The following is a 15,439-nucleotide window of genomic DNA, read 5'->3' on the forward strand; positions in this document are numbered from 1 at the left end:
TATTCGCCTTTGCGTGTTCCTTGAATTTGTTGAGCATCCAGAACGCAGTCTTCAAGCGTACAAGCTCACTTCTCAAATGTTCCTCGTTCTCAGCGGGCGTAATCTCACTATCGGAACCAATTTCGAAGAACCTCTTAGCGACGAAAAGCTCTGTGCCCATCGAAAGCTAGAAGACGAGACTCAGTCGTAGTCACACAGACAATTAAGCTCACGTCGCTCACTTGGTAAACGTTCTTGGTACTTCCAGAAGCCAGGACCTCCTTCCCTAGAAATCCATCTACAGGTTCTGCATTCTCAAGCCAAACAATTTCGACTTGCCCAGTTTTCGAATCACAAGTGGCGTACGCTTTGATGAGCTGTACAGGCGCAGACACATTTGCGGAGGTAGACCGAGGTGTGGGGACCCAGCATGAGAGTAGAGAGCCTAGGGTTGATGTATTAGGACAAGATTCTACTGCCAAATCAAGGTATACTGACCACCTGCATGGCACTTTTGCTGGGGGATGTCTTCACCAGTAAGCGATGTAGCTGTGGCACTGCGCTTTCGCACAGAAATAGACTTTGATATGTCAGGTGAACCGCCGCCATCATTGCGCCGCTGGATAAACTTAAAACTAGAGTTAGCAGATTTACTTAGTAGGACAAAAAAGATGTACCCGTGGTTTATCGATGTAAAGCTCGAGCGCCATAAAATATTGGTTTTTCGGCGCAGTAGATTTCTTCGACCTGGCCTCATTAGACGCATAATAGAGGCCCATGTCGCCAGTCATATAGGCATTATACACATTTCCCACCTGGTCATTGACAGTACCAGGCAAGAAATGTTTATTGCCCGCCCAACGGAATTCAACCTTGTCCCTAATGAAGTGAGAAATTAATTTACGGTGACAAGGAAGGTCCACTTACCGTGTAAGTTCCATCCCATAGCGCCTGGACCAATGCGAGTTTAACGTCACAAGTGAGTCATCAAGAACCTCTATAAACGATAGAATAAGCAATCGCTCCGTAAACTTGGCTAGACGAATTACCTGTGAGGTAGTCTTCCTTTGACCATGGCTTGCCCCAGCGACCGCAGTCAGTGTCGGTTGAGTTTTGCTCTCGTTTCTGGTTGCTCTTGATGCGGCATTCGACTGTGATGAAAACCTTGTTTTCGCCAGTTGGAGTGTTGTTGACTCGGGCAGTCGACAGTCCAGCGGTTGTATGAATGGCTGGAGGGTTCGGTGCGGGCTGTTTATTCAAACGTGCATCAAAGGCTTGCGCTCGAGCGAGTCGTGAGGTGGTAACAGCAGTCTGGATAAGGTCGGCTGCTTCTGTAAAGGATTAACATCATCAACATCACTCAGCGAACGTGGCCGGCCAATCTGGAAATGCTTACGGGGGTTTGGACCACTACCAGTTATTGTTTTGGCCAGTAGGCCAGCGCACCGTCCACAAGTGGGACTCACGAGATTCTTCCACGCAAGTCCACAGCTATCGCACTGTCTCGTTTTCTGTGATCGTGTTCAGAACAGTGCCAGTGATTATACGAAATAAGACCTACGCTCCAAGTGACATACTCCTCAGAGTCAGGCTTTAGCGTAGCGAGTTTTTGGCACTTCGCGCAAAGTCCAGGTGAAGTCTTGAAGGGGAAGGAGCCTCTGCAGCCATCACCTGAATTTGATGTACAAAGGTCGACATCCATAGCGGTCGACTGAGACAGACGCAATGCAAAAGCTTTAGTGGGGCAGATAGAGATGGAGTTGGGGTTGGAGTTGGAAATGCCGGCAGAATTTATACAGCTTTCATGCAGGGTGAAGCGGCGCACTAGACGAACAGTGAGCATTCACAATTGTTCTTCTGTGAATCTCGAAACTCACCTCAAGAATTCCATCTCTGGTCTCGACGGTCTCTATTTGTTCTAAGAAAAGAATTTGGAAACATACTTACACTCAACGGGAAGATAGGTAACACAATGTCCGACCATTCTGAATACATGTCATTACTGGGTAGTGCTACTGACGGCGCAAGCACCAAATGGTACATTCTGCAGAGCAGTATGGATATGATCCTTTATTGAGGACGCCTTCCATAAGGTTGGCTGCTTGAGTGGCCACCTCACGGACGACAAGGTGCAAGCAACCTCCGAAGTGTGGGTGTGTGTTGTCCGGTAGAATCTCTTGACTTTCAAGCGCGAAGGCATGGATACATGGTGGAACCCTGTGGCCCCGACCCCACCCTTTAAGAACCAAATATATCAGATCAATTGTTGGTGAGGATCTCAAGAAGAACATACCTATTCCATTGAAGGCTGTTAGACATACATGTCTAACTTCTTGTGCTACCTCTGTCATGCATCCCCGGCATCTGCAGCATCTAGTAAGAACATGAAGTGAGTGACGGCCGTGGACAAATCACCGAACTTCAACGATACGGAATGTCTATGACAAGCAATGAGTAAAGTGATGTATTAGAAGTGGTGGTTCAACTCACGAAGGCTACAACCAATGCCCCAATTCTCGTCACATCCTCGGAGGCTGCAATACGGCCTAGTCGCTTTCGCATGTGGTGTTGGTTGTGGGATGATCTTCTCAGAATGCGGCGTGTCACGGTTGGCAGTGTGCTTGGTATCAGGTATGCAAGCATTCACATGCTCATGTGGATGTGTGGATGTGTGATGCTAAACAGTGAGAAGATCAAAATGCAAATGAACCGTGGACATCCCGCCAACCTTACGTTCCAGATGAAGTATAGATTGAGAGATAATGCAGGTCAAGTGCCCACTGAGCCGGGCGACTAGTGTTTGAAAGTCCGGTTAGGCTAGGTTATTGGGTGCCCAGGGGCTCTAACCGAGACCGAGACCGGTTAGGGTTCGTTCCCAGACCCAAAATAACCTAACTGGACCGAAGATAACCGATGAAAACCGGTTAGTTGCAGTTACTAACCGGTTAGGACCGAAAAAATAGAAAATCGATTAAAACGGCGTATATTTCTCATATTCCTTGCAGTAAACATTATTGCCATGCGTCGTAGCTTTAAAACAAGCCCAAGAACGCTAAATTCGGTGAAGAATTGACAATTTTATAATAATATTCTTGAAAGCCTACTATTTTAGCCAATAATTTAGAGATTTGACCATAACTCTGTCAGATTTTTAGCGTTTCTCATGCTTTTAGATGCGTTTTGAAGGGGTATAATAGGGTCGGTTGTAACCGGTCATAACCGGTTTTTTAACGGTTAGTTAACCGCAAAATAACCGGTTATTTCATTTCCAGAATTGACTAACCACTAACCGCGGTCCGGTTTTTTTGCAGTTAGGTCCGGTCTGGTCTCGGTTATTTTCCAGTTAATTAACCTAACTTCCAAGCACTACGGGCGACCGACCGAGCATCCATGAGGTCGTGAGAATTCTGTCCGGACCATCTTACCGAGGACATCCACCGAAAACCTTAATTTTCGGGGCCTGTTCAGGTTGGGTTACTGGGACCGTCTGACCCCCCGAAGAGTCGGCTACTAGCCTTGAGGCTGGTAGCCTGAGAACGATCACTGCGTCATTCGGCAAAGCCCGTCAGCTCATCAGAGACTCCGCTCTACACAAGTCTACACAGCAACTTACATAGATTTTTTGTCGGGACAACCTACATATCAAAAAAAAAAGCCATGAATTTCGAAAACAGGGATACTTTCAAATTTCAAACGACTGTTGTGAAAGATACCTCAATTTTTTCTATAAATGACAGTGACGGAATCAACACCACCAAACAGTTACCAAATAGAGTGTTAGAACTTAGCGCTGTATACGCTTTATGATACGCATTTTGTGGCGACGGTAACGGATTTCACGAGGAATAACTTTACATTGTTCTAATACAAGTGGATAGTGAAAGGTATAAAGAAGAACTTACAAAGTCAAGCTAAGCATCAACCAATCAACAACCAATAACCACAAAACTAGCAAGTAACAAGTCCAGCACCCAACTTAAGCATGATGCATGATGTATTATATGTGTCTAATGCATTCAATGACTCTTCATATATGTGGAACTGAATGTTTGCGAGCAGTGTGATAATTACAAGAGGCTCGGAAACGAGACGCGACATGATACATTACAGTGCCTTGCATAATGCTTTGCAGCGTGAATTTTTTGAAATTGTATTTGGCTGTGTTTAAACTGGTCCTGAGATGTCACATTCAGGCTTATTCCGGACAGGGATCATTTCGTTGGGCCTTAGTTGTGACATATCAGGTTCACTACAAATATAATCAAATATGATTTGAAAAAATTCATGCTGCAAAGCATTATGCAAGACACTGTAACGCGACGGACCCATCACTACGTCACGTTCAGCTATGGCCGCACGTGAGGGCATCAGCGGCGTTTTCCGAGGGAGCGTCCAGGCTTGTAGCACTGAGGCTCGTGGCCAGGTCAGCGGGCGGTCCGACATTCTGGGGTTACCACGCACGACGCGCACCCCGTCCTCCGTAGAGACGTTAGACGACTAAAGACAGATATTTTTGAGATCGCACGCCCAAATTTTTACTAGTTGCTGGTTGTTAAGTTGGGTTGCCACGCACGACGCGCACCCCGTCCTCTGTAGAGGACTGAAGGCAGATATTCTTCAGATCGCACGTCCCAATTTTCAATACTTGCTGCTTAGACCGTATACGTACAGCGCAAAGCGCTGGAAGTGGTCATGGTGGTACGAGTTGAAAAGCAAAGATCCCGATTTGGGCCCTTTGTTGATTCTAACTTCAACAAACCAATACGTTAAGCATTGGCTGGCAATGCCTCAGGCTAGCATTGGGCATCCAGATTACAGGTCGCTGGGCTGCAGTGTTTTTCAACCCGGTGAAGCTACACTGAATCTATCCAAATTCCAGCTTTTTACCTCGTGCTGTCACGCGGGATACGGTGCACCGAGGATCCAGGCAAAGATCTAGGTCAGGTCAGCCATGTTTCCTACGTAATTCAGAGCTGTACCACTAATACACATTATGATTCTTCTCAGGCCCAGGTTCTCGAGCCTATCATGTCACGTTGAAGGCTGAGACTGAGCAAGTATTGCCATCGAATCAAAGTGGCTTCAAGGTGAATTCGATTCGATTGGAAAATCGCGCTGCGCTGAACATTGGACAGTTAACGGCTATAGTATCACAGAACTACTTCGCCAAAGCGATTCACGTTCAACACGCGGGCACCCATAGGCCTGTAGCTGTCAGAACAAAATTCACATGAGAGCTACAGTTAGGGGCGACGTTGTGCTTCTTACTTCCATTGACTCCGGTCCACGTTTTCTTGACGGAACTTGACTTTTCGCGAAGAAGATGGATTGGAAGACTACTTACAGGTCAACCACAAGGACACCTTGCGGTGACGATGGGAATACCTACTCAGTTCGCACCTACCTAACTTGGTTTTGCAGAGATCAAGTGCAGATTCCCCGGGGCATCAAGTGGTCTAGCCCCGTAAAAAGGAACTTGGTCGCTGGTCATGGAACATACTTGTCAGTTCTTACTCTAAGTTCAAGTTCTTGAACTGACTGCAAAGAATGAAGGTTGAAGGCTTCCTCCGAACAGATGAGCAATTTAAACGGACTATCAATAGACCTCATCGGTCACGGCTTGCCTCCGACGTCTCGTCCACTATCTTTGTGCCCTCTTGGTAGCGTATAAAAGCCCAGCAAGGATAGGCCTCAGATAGCAGCATCGCTCTTACCACTTAGTTCTTCGTGTGTAAGTCTTCCTCCATTTTCAAGGTTCCGTCTCTAACTACAATCCTTTTAACTAGCTTCATCATGTCAAACGAGTACAATCCCCCTCTTGGAATTGCCTTTCGTCTGTGCGGCCTTGCGAGCGACCGCGTCCTTTTTTCTCGAGTTTCCCCATCTCCGGAAGTGTTCCACCATCCCAAAAGTGAAGTTTATCCCGACCAGTGGTTTGTCGCCATTCCAGGCTCGGGCCAAAACGCAGGATGTTACGCCATTAAAAGCAAGAACACTGGGAAGGTCCTCTTTTCCAGAATGTCGCCTGATCCTCGCGTTGGACACATTGACGGCGACGGTAAATACCCAGACAATTGGTTCAAGTTTGAGGCAGGCAGTGGCAAGTACGCAGGCTACTTCCGCTTGCGCGCCGTCGCATCAGACACTGTCCTGGTGTCTAGAACTTCGACGGGCACTGACACCCAGGTTATCAACTACCCGGCCACCAGTGCAAAATACGATGATCAATATTTCACTATCTTATTCGACAAGGACCAGCTATCTACGAAAGGCCAGTCGAACTTGGGCGGCCTCCAGTATGCTCGTCCTCGCATTACCACTCTTGACGCATCTCGACTCCCCACTCCCCCCGGAGGCTGGAAATTCGCCAACCTTGTTAATCCCAGCAAGCCTGATTCTAACCTTTCACACTACCCAGTCTTACTCTTTGGCAGCTACACATACACCGGTGCGCGATCTTCCTCTCATTGTCACATTTTATTCTGACTTGTGAATTCCGCATACAGCTCTCAGCAGCGCCAAGGACGACAATCGCATGAAGATCGTTGCTTGGGATAGGAACCGAAACCTTGTCAAGGAGCTGGAAAAGCCAGGTGCCCGGTACCTTTGGAATATTACGTTCAACGCTGGAAACCAGACGGTGACCTTCACCGGGCAATCTAATCAATCCATTCAGGCCACTCTAGATGAACTGGTTGTCAGGCCCGCCGTGGTTTACCTTCCATCGTCTTCAGGTCCCATCCTTCCGTACACTCTCACCTACGCCGCGGCTGACCCATCTCGCTTCCCTGTCATTAAGAACGGCCCTTACTCCTTCTGGCCTGCGTCATTCAAGGACGGGCGTAAATCCTTCTGTATTGCCGTCGCCGACAGAGATAATCTGGTTCAGAAGTTGATTGAGTGCCCAGGCGGAAAGGTCATTCGAGATGTCCAGGTCAATGACGCTCAACGCACGATTGGGCTCATTGGCCAGGATGGTTCCAAGGCTACTTTCAACTACGACATTGCCCTAACATGCTTCTACGACTTCTGCAACTTCACCAAGGATGCCTTCCTCCTTCTCGCAAAGGATTTCGATGTAACTCTTTCGGATACTAACGCTGCATTCCGGGTTCCTCATTGAAGGGCTCCTGGTTGTTGGCCCTGGTCTCATCGCCGGCGCTGCGGCATCGGGATTGGATCGACCGTACATTCCACGGTATAAGCTCTCAGCTTTGGAGAGGGCTTCTCTTGTAGGGTAAGCGATCATAGTGCAATATCATGTGGATCTTCGCTTACGCATTTTTTAGCTACTCCAAGTTCCCCTGTGGGCCCTTTGACAACACAGGCAGAAGGGAGGATATCTTCGATTCTCCCTTCCCTCGCTACCAAGAACTACCGTATTCTGCTGCCGTTGTTGAATCTGGGTGGTCCCGTATCGTCGACAGCACGCTCATCAGCACCAAGAACCCGTCCATCTCGCGAAACACATTCTTCGTGACCTCGTCTCGCATCTCAACCAATACCTGCGACAATCGTCAGTCATGGCCATACCCCTTGCAACTTCCAACGCACCTCATACTTTGCCCGCTCACCATCCGCCCTTTTGAGATTCTCAGCTGCGCTCCTCATCAGCTCGACCAACACATCCCGGGCAAAGTCTTCTGGACTTTGTGTCTGTTCTCGTTCTTCATGAGATCGGACCGCTGTTATTGGTGTCTTTAAAGGCAAGTGAATCGGTTGCGGAGAGGAGAGAGACGAGTTTAGAGCATTTCGTGTGGATTATGACGGTCTGGCGATTACGATTGGGGCTTAAGATCAAGCGCGCTTTGGTCGTCGTTGTAACGCGTTGATCCGTAGTCGAATAACTTCAACCCAAACCCCATCACCCTGAAGTGCCTCTGCCAGGAATTTTACGCATGGACATGAGTGTTTCTGAGGTACTTCTATGAAATGCTTCGATACAATCACAGTACATATGAGTGGAAAGCTGAAGGTCCAAGAGCGGTATGCACTGCATACCATGTCCTGGGCCCCACAAAGTAGTCAGTGCCGGGACATCGCCATCGTCTACAATTCTTGGAAGCTATACATCGTGAGCATCACCCGACATCATATGCATATCAAACCTGGCCACACCTTCGACTCAGTCGTTGATCATCTCCAAGATGACCTTGCCTGTATCATCAGAGTACAGTTGAAATTTCGTGACCTGATTTTCTCGTCAGTGACATAGACCTTAGCAAACTCAAGTACCATAATAAGCGCTTTACCTGATTGTTCAATTTGCTGAGGTCGATAGCTTGAGGTGCAGAAGAGGATGCGTTGAGAAATAGCGGACAATGGAGTTGGTTGGGGTCGATTAATTGGTGATCTGTCGAAGTACACATCCGTTAACACGATGACATGGACGGGCAAAGTTAGTAACCTTGATAACCAGACACGGCATATGCTTGAAGCATTACAGGAGGTTTACATGCAAAGACATGTTTACCAAAGGATCTGAATGGAGGATCATATTCATCAGACATGTCAAGGGCGCCAAAAGAAGCGCACTGACGCAACGGAGTCCAGGTCCACCACAGGAGAGAAGACGTCGACTTCATCTGTGGTGGCAATCGAACCTTTTGATGAATCGATAAACCGTTCCTGATCGATTCAATGCCAGATTCATAGACGCACATAAAGCTAAGCGCAGCCGTGCACCCGTCATGTTGGAGACGGCAATGGTACTCGTCTTAAATGGCATTGGCAGTTGTTCGGACATGTCGTGCCCATCATGCAAATTTTGTAAAATCGCCGCATATCCAGGCTTAACAAGCAACTTAATAGTATGGGGGAAGACCACCTTAGTAGTTACACACCTTCACAACTGCGTGTAGATCGCCTGGCTGCAGCGTACCGTCATCGAGCTTCTCAACAACACAAAAACCCGACCTGGAACCCAGATGGAGTCAGCAGGAGCTTGAATACATCACCGACAGAGGACTACGCTTACCGGCTACTCCAGAATAGTTCGTTCTGCGTTGTGGCTATCATTTACGCCAGTCAGCTGGAAATTGACATTAAGAGCAAATCTGAACCGACTCGTTTGTTCAAAGCGAAGAGTCTGAGAGAAAAATAAGATAAGGGAACGTGGCGAGATGAGAATCAATTATCGGTACCTTCCACACGATAGCAGGCCAAAGCTTGTCGGGGTCGGCAGTGGGAGGGGTAAGGGTGAATGTGATCTGAAAACGAGAATGAATCTGTACAGCGTATCATTGGAGCATGAAATTAATACATCGATCGGTATTTTCAGCGTCTTGGGTGCAACATCAACACCCGTGTAGATTATCAGGCGTTTCCGGAATAGTGGGGTTTCCAGCTGATGTTCAGGCTCAGGAGGGTGGTTGCCTTTGGTGTGTTGGCTAGATATTTCCATACGTCAAACAATATTTCTGCTGAACATGACATTTCTGACCTTTCAGATCCAACACTGGCACCCTTCATCTTTGCAACAAGTGAATTGGCTTTTGATAGGAACTCTTTCCATTTCCCTCGGTCTAGGAGCGGGTCCAGCTCATCCGGTTCAGTTCCACCCTCGATAACAACTCCAATATTGTATACGTCCTCGACGGAACAGTCGAGAGCCCGAATCTTGTTGACGCCGCAGTCTTTGATGTCGAACTTATGCGCACCAGGAAACATGGCATGGAATCGAAGGGTTTCCAATGATTTGCGAATTCGCTGAATTCGGTCGGAAAGTTCCTTCGCAGATAAGACAGAAATTAGCATGAACATCCATAATCATGGCAGGATACCAACCGTGTCTGCATCTTCTAACCTCGATAGTTGATGTGCGAGTCCCTGCCATGTGATGGGTTGGCATTGGAACGCCCACGTTACAGACCAATTCAAGGTCCCGTCGCCCAAGCGGCCCAGGAAGTTCAAGAACAAGCCTTCATAACGTTCCCGAAAGTAGTCTCTTGTAAGTTCTATGATGCGTCGACAAGTGAGTTGGACATCAAAGAGATGACGATGCCAATTTTCCCAGGCGTATTTTCTGCTGAGCTGGAAATAATTCACTCGATCAGGTTCGATTTCGATCGATCCATTTTGGCTCTCCGCGATGATCAGCTCAACGCAATCATAGAAGAGGGAGAGATGCTGCTTTGTAGGATCGATCCAGTAATTGTTGTTGCGATCAAAGTTGAAGTTATCGGAGCGGTTTCTGTCACTTAGGAAATGGCGCAGCGACGAATGGCAAAAGGTAATATTCTCGTGATCGGTTTGTGGTATCTGAAGGATTGATCTGCAACCTCGAAGTAATCGACGAGCGTCGGCTGCGCTATGAAGCCTAAGGAGCAACACCAGAGAGCCCAAAGGGAGCTCGTCGTAGAGGAAGCATCTCGCGCCCAACAGCCGGTGAAATTCGGGATTGTAAAATTCTGGTGCAATCCGCAAAACCTGTCGGAAAAAAATATCGAGGCCATCATATTGCTCCAGTGCGCGCCTCAGCCTCGATTGCAGATCTCCCCCCTGGTTGCAATCACCTACGAACTTGACGAGGCTCCAAGCGTAAACGAATAGGCCCTCCGACCTTTTTACCAATAGATCAAAATCCCGTGGGGATGGCCAATCCTCTAACTTCCGCGATCCACAATAGATTAAATGCTTAGTCCTCAAAACTTTGAACTCTTCTTCAAAGAAAATTTCGATATCTTTGTGAGCCGGAAAGTCTTTTAGGTTTAATGGATAAACTCTCTTCGGATAACAGTTAAATTCTCCCAAAACTTCTTCTTCTGGTCGGCTCGTCACGAAGAATCGGATTGGTGGAGGTGACTCGCAATACTTGTCGGCGACAATTTTGATAAACATTTGCAATGGACCACGACATTCGTTGATTGCGTCAATGACCACAATCATAGGAGGGGGATAAAGAAAGGCTTCGAGATGGGTTTGAATGGCCATTTGAATAGTCGGGAGTGCGGCTACAGTGGACGCTGCCGTGAGGACCATGAAAATGAAGGAGATCGCTTCGCGACGATCAGTGGATGGAGGGAATATAATACAGACAATGAGCGTGATCAAGACTTCGAAAAACGCCTGTGCAGAAAAGAGGGCTGCCCAGACTTTAAAAAAATTGCGAGTAACAGCCCTACCAAATTGACGGCGCCTAGAAGGACCAACAAGGAGGCTGTGAAATTGAGTTTCCAGTGATTTGGAGAGGACAGTAGGGTCGGCATTAAGGACTTGAATGACCTTTTTTTTAATGATGGGATGGGATGTAGAATTTTGGTATGCAATGGTGGGGACGATTCTGTCGAGGGATCGACACTCTGGATTATGACTTGGATCTCCAGAAAAAAAGAAGGTCCCTGCCAAACGGTTTTCCTTGTCATACTTCGCCGCTACGGTAGTTGCGAGTGTAGTCTTTCCCGAACCAAGGGGTCCATAGAGCAAGCATACCGTGCTGTCACTGCATGAATCTGCCCAAGTGTAAACGCGATCTAAAACACCTTGGCAAGTTCCAGGTAAACATGCAGCCGCTGATTCACGTTCCGAGGAATTATACGAGGCAGTGACAACGGCTTTTCTGGACAGGATCTCGAACCCTCTCGCTGAATGATAGGTGATCAGGCAAGTCTCTTCAGGCGCGAAATCTGTACCCACGATCTTTTTGGACAGTGCAGTTGTCGACTTGTGTAAAATCTAACGGGTTTGATGGTTGATAAGCTGTACCAGAAGTCGTGTTCTTCAGAGTGGTAACCTACTTGTGCTATTATTCACATAGGAGTTGTCGTTATGTGAATGAAAATTCCTCTGGAAGTTTGTGATGGGCATCATCAATAGACATGTATACTTGGGGTGTGTGGTCTGAAAGAAAGAGAGGTGCGCGTTATATACACAAAAAATTATGCAGCGCCTTATATGGGTTTGGATGCAAGGTGGGCGTCGTGTCACCGCATCGAAGATTGAGACGGCAGGGCCGGACCCTTTCAATCGTGACGCGTTGACGTGCGATCGTCGAAGATTGCACATCTTGGATCCAAGATTGGTCACGCCGGCCCTTTCAATCTTCGTCCGTCAACCAATCACATACTATGCTATATCAGTACTTCGGCAGACCCTCTCAGTCGGCGGTCACAAATGTCACATTTTTTGGCGGATGAACGTGACAGATCGTGACTGGCCAAAAAACAGAACTTCGCCAATTCTTCGTTTTTTTAGACGAAAAAAAGCGGAGATAGGTTGGATTATACCCAGGAGGCCCTGTCTCAACTTTTGTGGCAAGAAATTTTGTGGAAAGTTCGAGATCAGGAAAGTGCCGACTGAGAGGGTTTGCCGAAGTACTGATAGGGCATAGTATTCCTGACCGTGACATGGTCTCAATCAATGGCTCCCTGCTTCGTCGTCCCTGCTCTCCCTCACGTCAGGGTAGATTAGGGTAGATTGCGCCACACCCAACATGCGGATTGTTGCATTGGGTGACTTTCCGTAGCTTTCCGTACCACACCCACTAGATTTCGATAAATCAACTTGAATGAGATCGACCCCAGAATATGTTTGATTTACCTGATGAAAAAGATGTTGCCAACTACAGTAGATGGTGGCGTTGCCCTGGATATGGAGCCAAAATATACTCATGGAGTCAAGTGGGGCGAGTGGCAATCTTAGGTTGCACCAAGTTGTTGGGAAACAAGCTTGACTGTATAATTTGGTTCCCTATTGATTGCGAACTGGGTGGATCTCAAGATTGATACGCAGTTGAAAGAAACTGCCAATGAACTCATAGATAAATGAGGCTCTGGTGTCATGTCTGGGACAAGGACACCGTTTTTCAAAAATTACATATATGGTAACTACTTGTAAAGATTATAGAGGGCTGTATAGTGTAGTGGATTATTGCGCTTTTTTGATCTCCTTTTATGGCAAACCTAAGTTCAATTCCAGCGATTGACATCTTTTTTTTTTTCACAGAGATAATTGAATCACAAATATGTATCTTGTTAGAAACTTGACAGATTGCTATGAAAATTTGTGAAATATATCCTCTCCCTATCTACCATTTAAAAATGGGGCAGGCACCCATTGGGGGCCACAACTATGAGGAAACAGGTTAGATATCATGAGTAAGTCTATCAGCATGCATTTTTACACATGAACTCACAAGACAGGAGATTAGGCCAAGAGCTCAGATTAATTGCAAAGCAGATTTATGTTCAAGTTCCTCATGTTGAGCTAACAAGGACAGAGTACTGAAAATTACAATGAAGAGGAATAATGATGGCTCTAGTGTCATGTCTGGAACAGCTGAGAATGTTTCAATTCTTTTCAAAAATGTGCATGTAAGAAGCAGGGTACTTTACACTGATTATATATGTAGAATTATAGATCAACAGCAAGGGTTGTTCAATTATGACAGATTTATTGTAACACAGTCCAGATCTTGAGATTGTTACAAATTCTTTTTATATGAAGGTCAAGACTATGTGAGGAAATATTAACAACATACCAGCACTCCTGTATCAGCATTTTTAAAGCAGTACAACTTTTTTTTTACCCATTGATTCTGTCTTTTTGTTGCCTTTAGTGCATCAACCTGCCATTAGGAGGAAGAAGTGCATGTAAAGTGCTTTCACATACTCTGAGATATTCTACTAGCATGGACACATACTTTGATGAGCAATTGCAACAAGTGGAACTGACTTTATGCTCAGAACAGCACAAATTCTCTTTTCAATGGTTTAAAAATGCATTCTAGGTTCATATTAGTGTATCCTATAATTCCCACAAGGTAAGTGAGCTATTCAAATATTTTTCTGGCCTGCAGCGCATAGCACAGGGAGAAAAGCCAGTAGGAGGTCAACTGCTTGAGTAGCTGCCTATTTGGGCACAGGTGTGAGATTGATTGCTTGTGTCTATTTTTGGATGACCTTATGTCTTTTTTTGGACATGTCTCAATGTAGACATAAATTATATCTATATATGGACATAAGGTGTCCCAGACATGGCACCAGAGCCGATAAATGAGGGAAAGGAAGATGGGGACCAAGGTCCAACTGTGACAATGACACGACTCTGAGGTCTTTCAGCCTGTGTCACATGAGTGAAGTGTTTGTAACACAAAAGCCATGTCATACCAGCTGCTCAAGGTTTCAAACCTCAAGCTCAAGGCCCATTCATAACCTGTAAAACTATCATGGTGAGTACGACTTTGCACTCTGTGACATTCAAATGACCTACTGGACTATGGTAGGCAGCCACAGCCATCTCGGATTCAGTGCCCATCGAGTCTGCACATGAGGTTATGCCTCATCTGATTACTCCCAACCTAATCTTGGTTCCAGTCTTCTCGTCTTAGGGCTTACGCACTCTTCATTCCTTTCGGCCCATCCTCAAGCTCTCAGGCAGCCACACCCATCTCGGATTCGGTGCCCATCGAGACTGCACATGAGGATATGATCGTACACCTCATCTGATTACTCACAACCTAATCCTGTGTTGGAAGGAGAAACACATAGTCATGGTCATGACTTTGATGACTAGTAATGACTAGTCAATGATACAGTGTCCTTCACAGCAGTGTTGGCATTGACCAGGGTCAGACCCAGTCAGTCAAAGGGTCAGTCAATAAAGGGGGGTCAGTCAATGTTTATTGACTGACCAGGTCAATAGATTTCGTGGGATAACGATAATCACGGCTATTTGATGCTGACGTGAACATTCTCCTTCAAAATTATCGATGTATTGTGGTTGTCGTGGTTGTTGCACCACATTGTAATAATTTATATGAATCTACTATGTTTACATGTTGATTACTCTCAACCACTCCATCCGCCTCTTGCCCTTCCAGTTCTGCGTCATGGCTTGCAATCTCAGCATCCAGACACAGTTCTGCATTGTAGCTTCATCCAGATAGTACAGTTCTGCATCGTAGCTTGCACAAAGCAAGCTCCTGGCAATCCTCGCCAGTTGGCAAGTCATCATTGTTGTCATCATTTGCCTTGTTGATCAAAGATTGAACAAAGTTGATGCTGACAGGTTTTGTTAAACAGTTGGGTTGATCCACTGTCGAGAATTGCCGCTTTGTATGGGAACACGACCTTCTTCGATGTGGCAACACCGTATGTCCATTTTTAGTATGCCGGTCTTGACACTTGTGTACTGTCTCAGCCCCAAGCCTTTCATGTGTTTTGGTGTGGATATTCCGAAAGATACTTAATGATCACTCAAAACCTCAAGTTAGTGACGACACTGAGAACACGGATGGCAAGCTTTGACAGAGTGTTACGGCCGGCGGGCACCTCATCATCTGTTTGCATGTTGATGCACTGCCAAATCAGAACAAGGTCCAGGCGTTGATGAACTTAATCATGTGACTTTGACCCCTTTGACCTTTATTGACTGACCCATTGACTTGACCCTGTTTATTGACCAGGTCAAAGGGGTCAAGTCAACACTGCTTCACAGCCATTTGTGAATGTTAAATTTCGTG

The 15,439-nt window shown here is 46.5% G+C and overlaps 3 protein-coding genes across 3 annotated transcripts; 2 read left to right on the forward strand and 1 right to left on the reverse strand.

The window, feature by feature from the left end:
• Positions 1 to 1,991: 1,991 nt before the first annotated feature.
• LACBIDRAFT_318162 (uncharacterized protein) lies at positions 1,992 to 2,541 on the reverse strand (the record flags this gene model as incomplete). Its single annotated transcript, XM_001879488.1, has 4 exons — positions 1,992 to 2,215; positions 2,273 to 2,343; positions 2,395 to 2,417; positions 2,470 to 2,541. 4 exons carry the CDS (start codon positions 2,539 to 2,541, stop codon positions 1,992 to 1,994), a joined length of 390 nt encoding a protein of 129 aa, XP_001879523.1.
• A 3,231-nt stretch (positions 2,542 to 5,772) lies between these two features.
• Positions 5,773 to 7,683, forward strand: LACBIDRAFT_318163 (uncharacterized protein; the record flags this gene model as incomplete). Its single annotated transcript, XM_001879230.1, has 4 exons — positions 5,773 to 6,427; positions 6,486 to 7,010; positions 7,105 to 7,216; positions 7,269 to 7,683. 4 exons carry the CDS (start codon positions 5,773 to 5,775, stop codon positions 7,681 to 7,683), a joined length of 1,707 nt encoding a protein of 568 aa, XP_001879265.1.
• A 223-nt stretch (positions 7,684 to 7,906) lies between these two features.
• On the forward strand, positions 7,907 to 8,194 carry LACBIDRAFT_318164 (uncharacterized protein; the record flags this gene model as incomplete). Its single annotated transcript, XM_001879231.1, has 1 exon — positions 7,907 to 8,194. One exon carries the CDS (start codon positions 7,907 to 7,909, stop codon positions 8,192 to 8,194), a length of 288 nt encoding a protein of 95 aa, XP_001879266.1.
• Positions 8,195 to 15,439: the final 7,245 nt, after the last annotated feature.

This window comes from Laccaria bicolor, genomic scaffold, assembly GCF_000143565.1.
Source record: "Laccaria bicolor S238N-H82 LACBIscaffold_8 genomic scaffold, whole genome shotgun sequence".
In the NCBI taxonomy this organism is placed as follows: Eukaryota; Fungi; Basidiomycota; class Agaricomycetes; order Agaricales; family Hydnangiaceae; genus Laccaria; species Laccaria bicolor.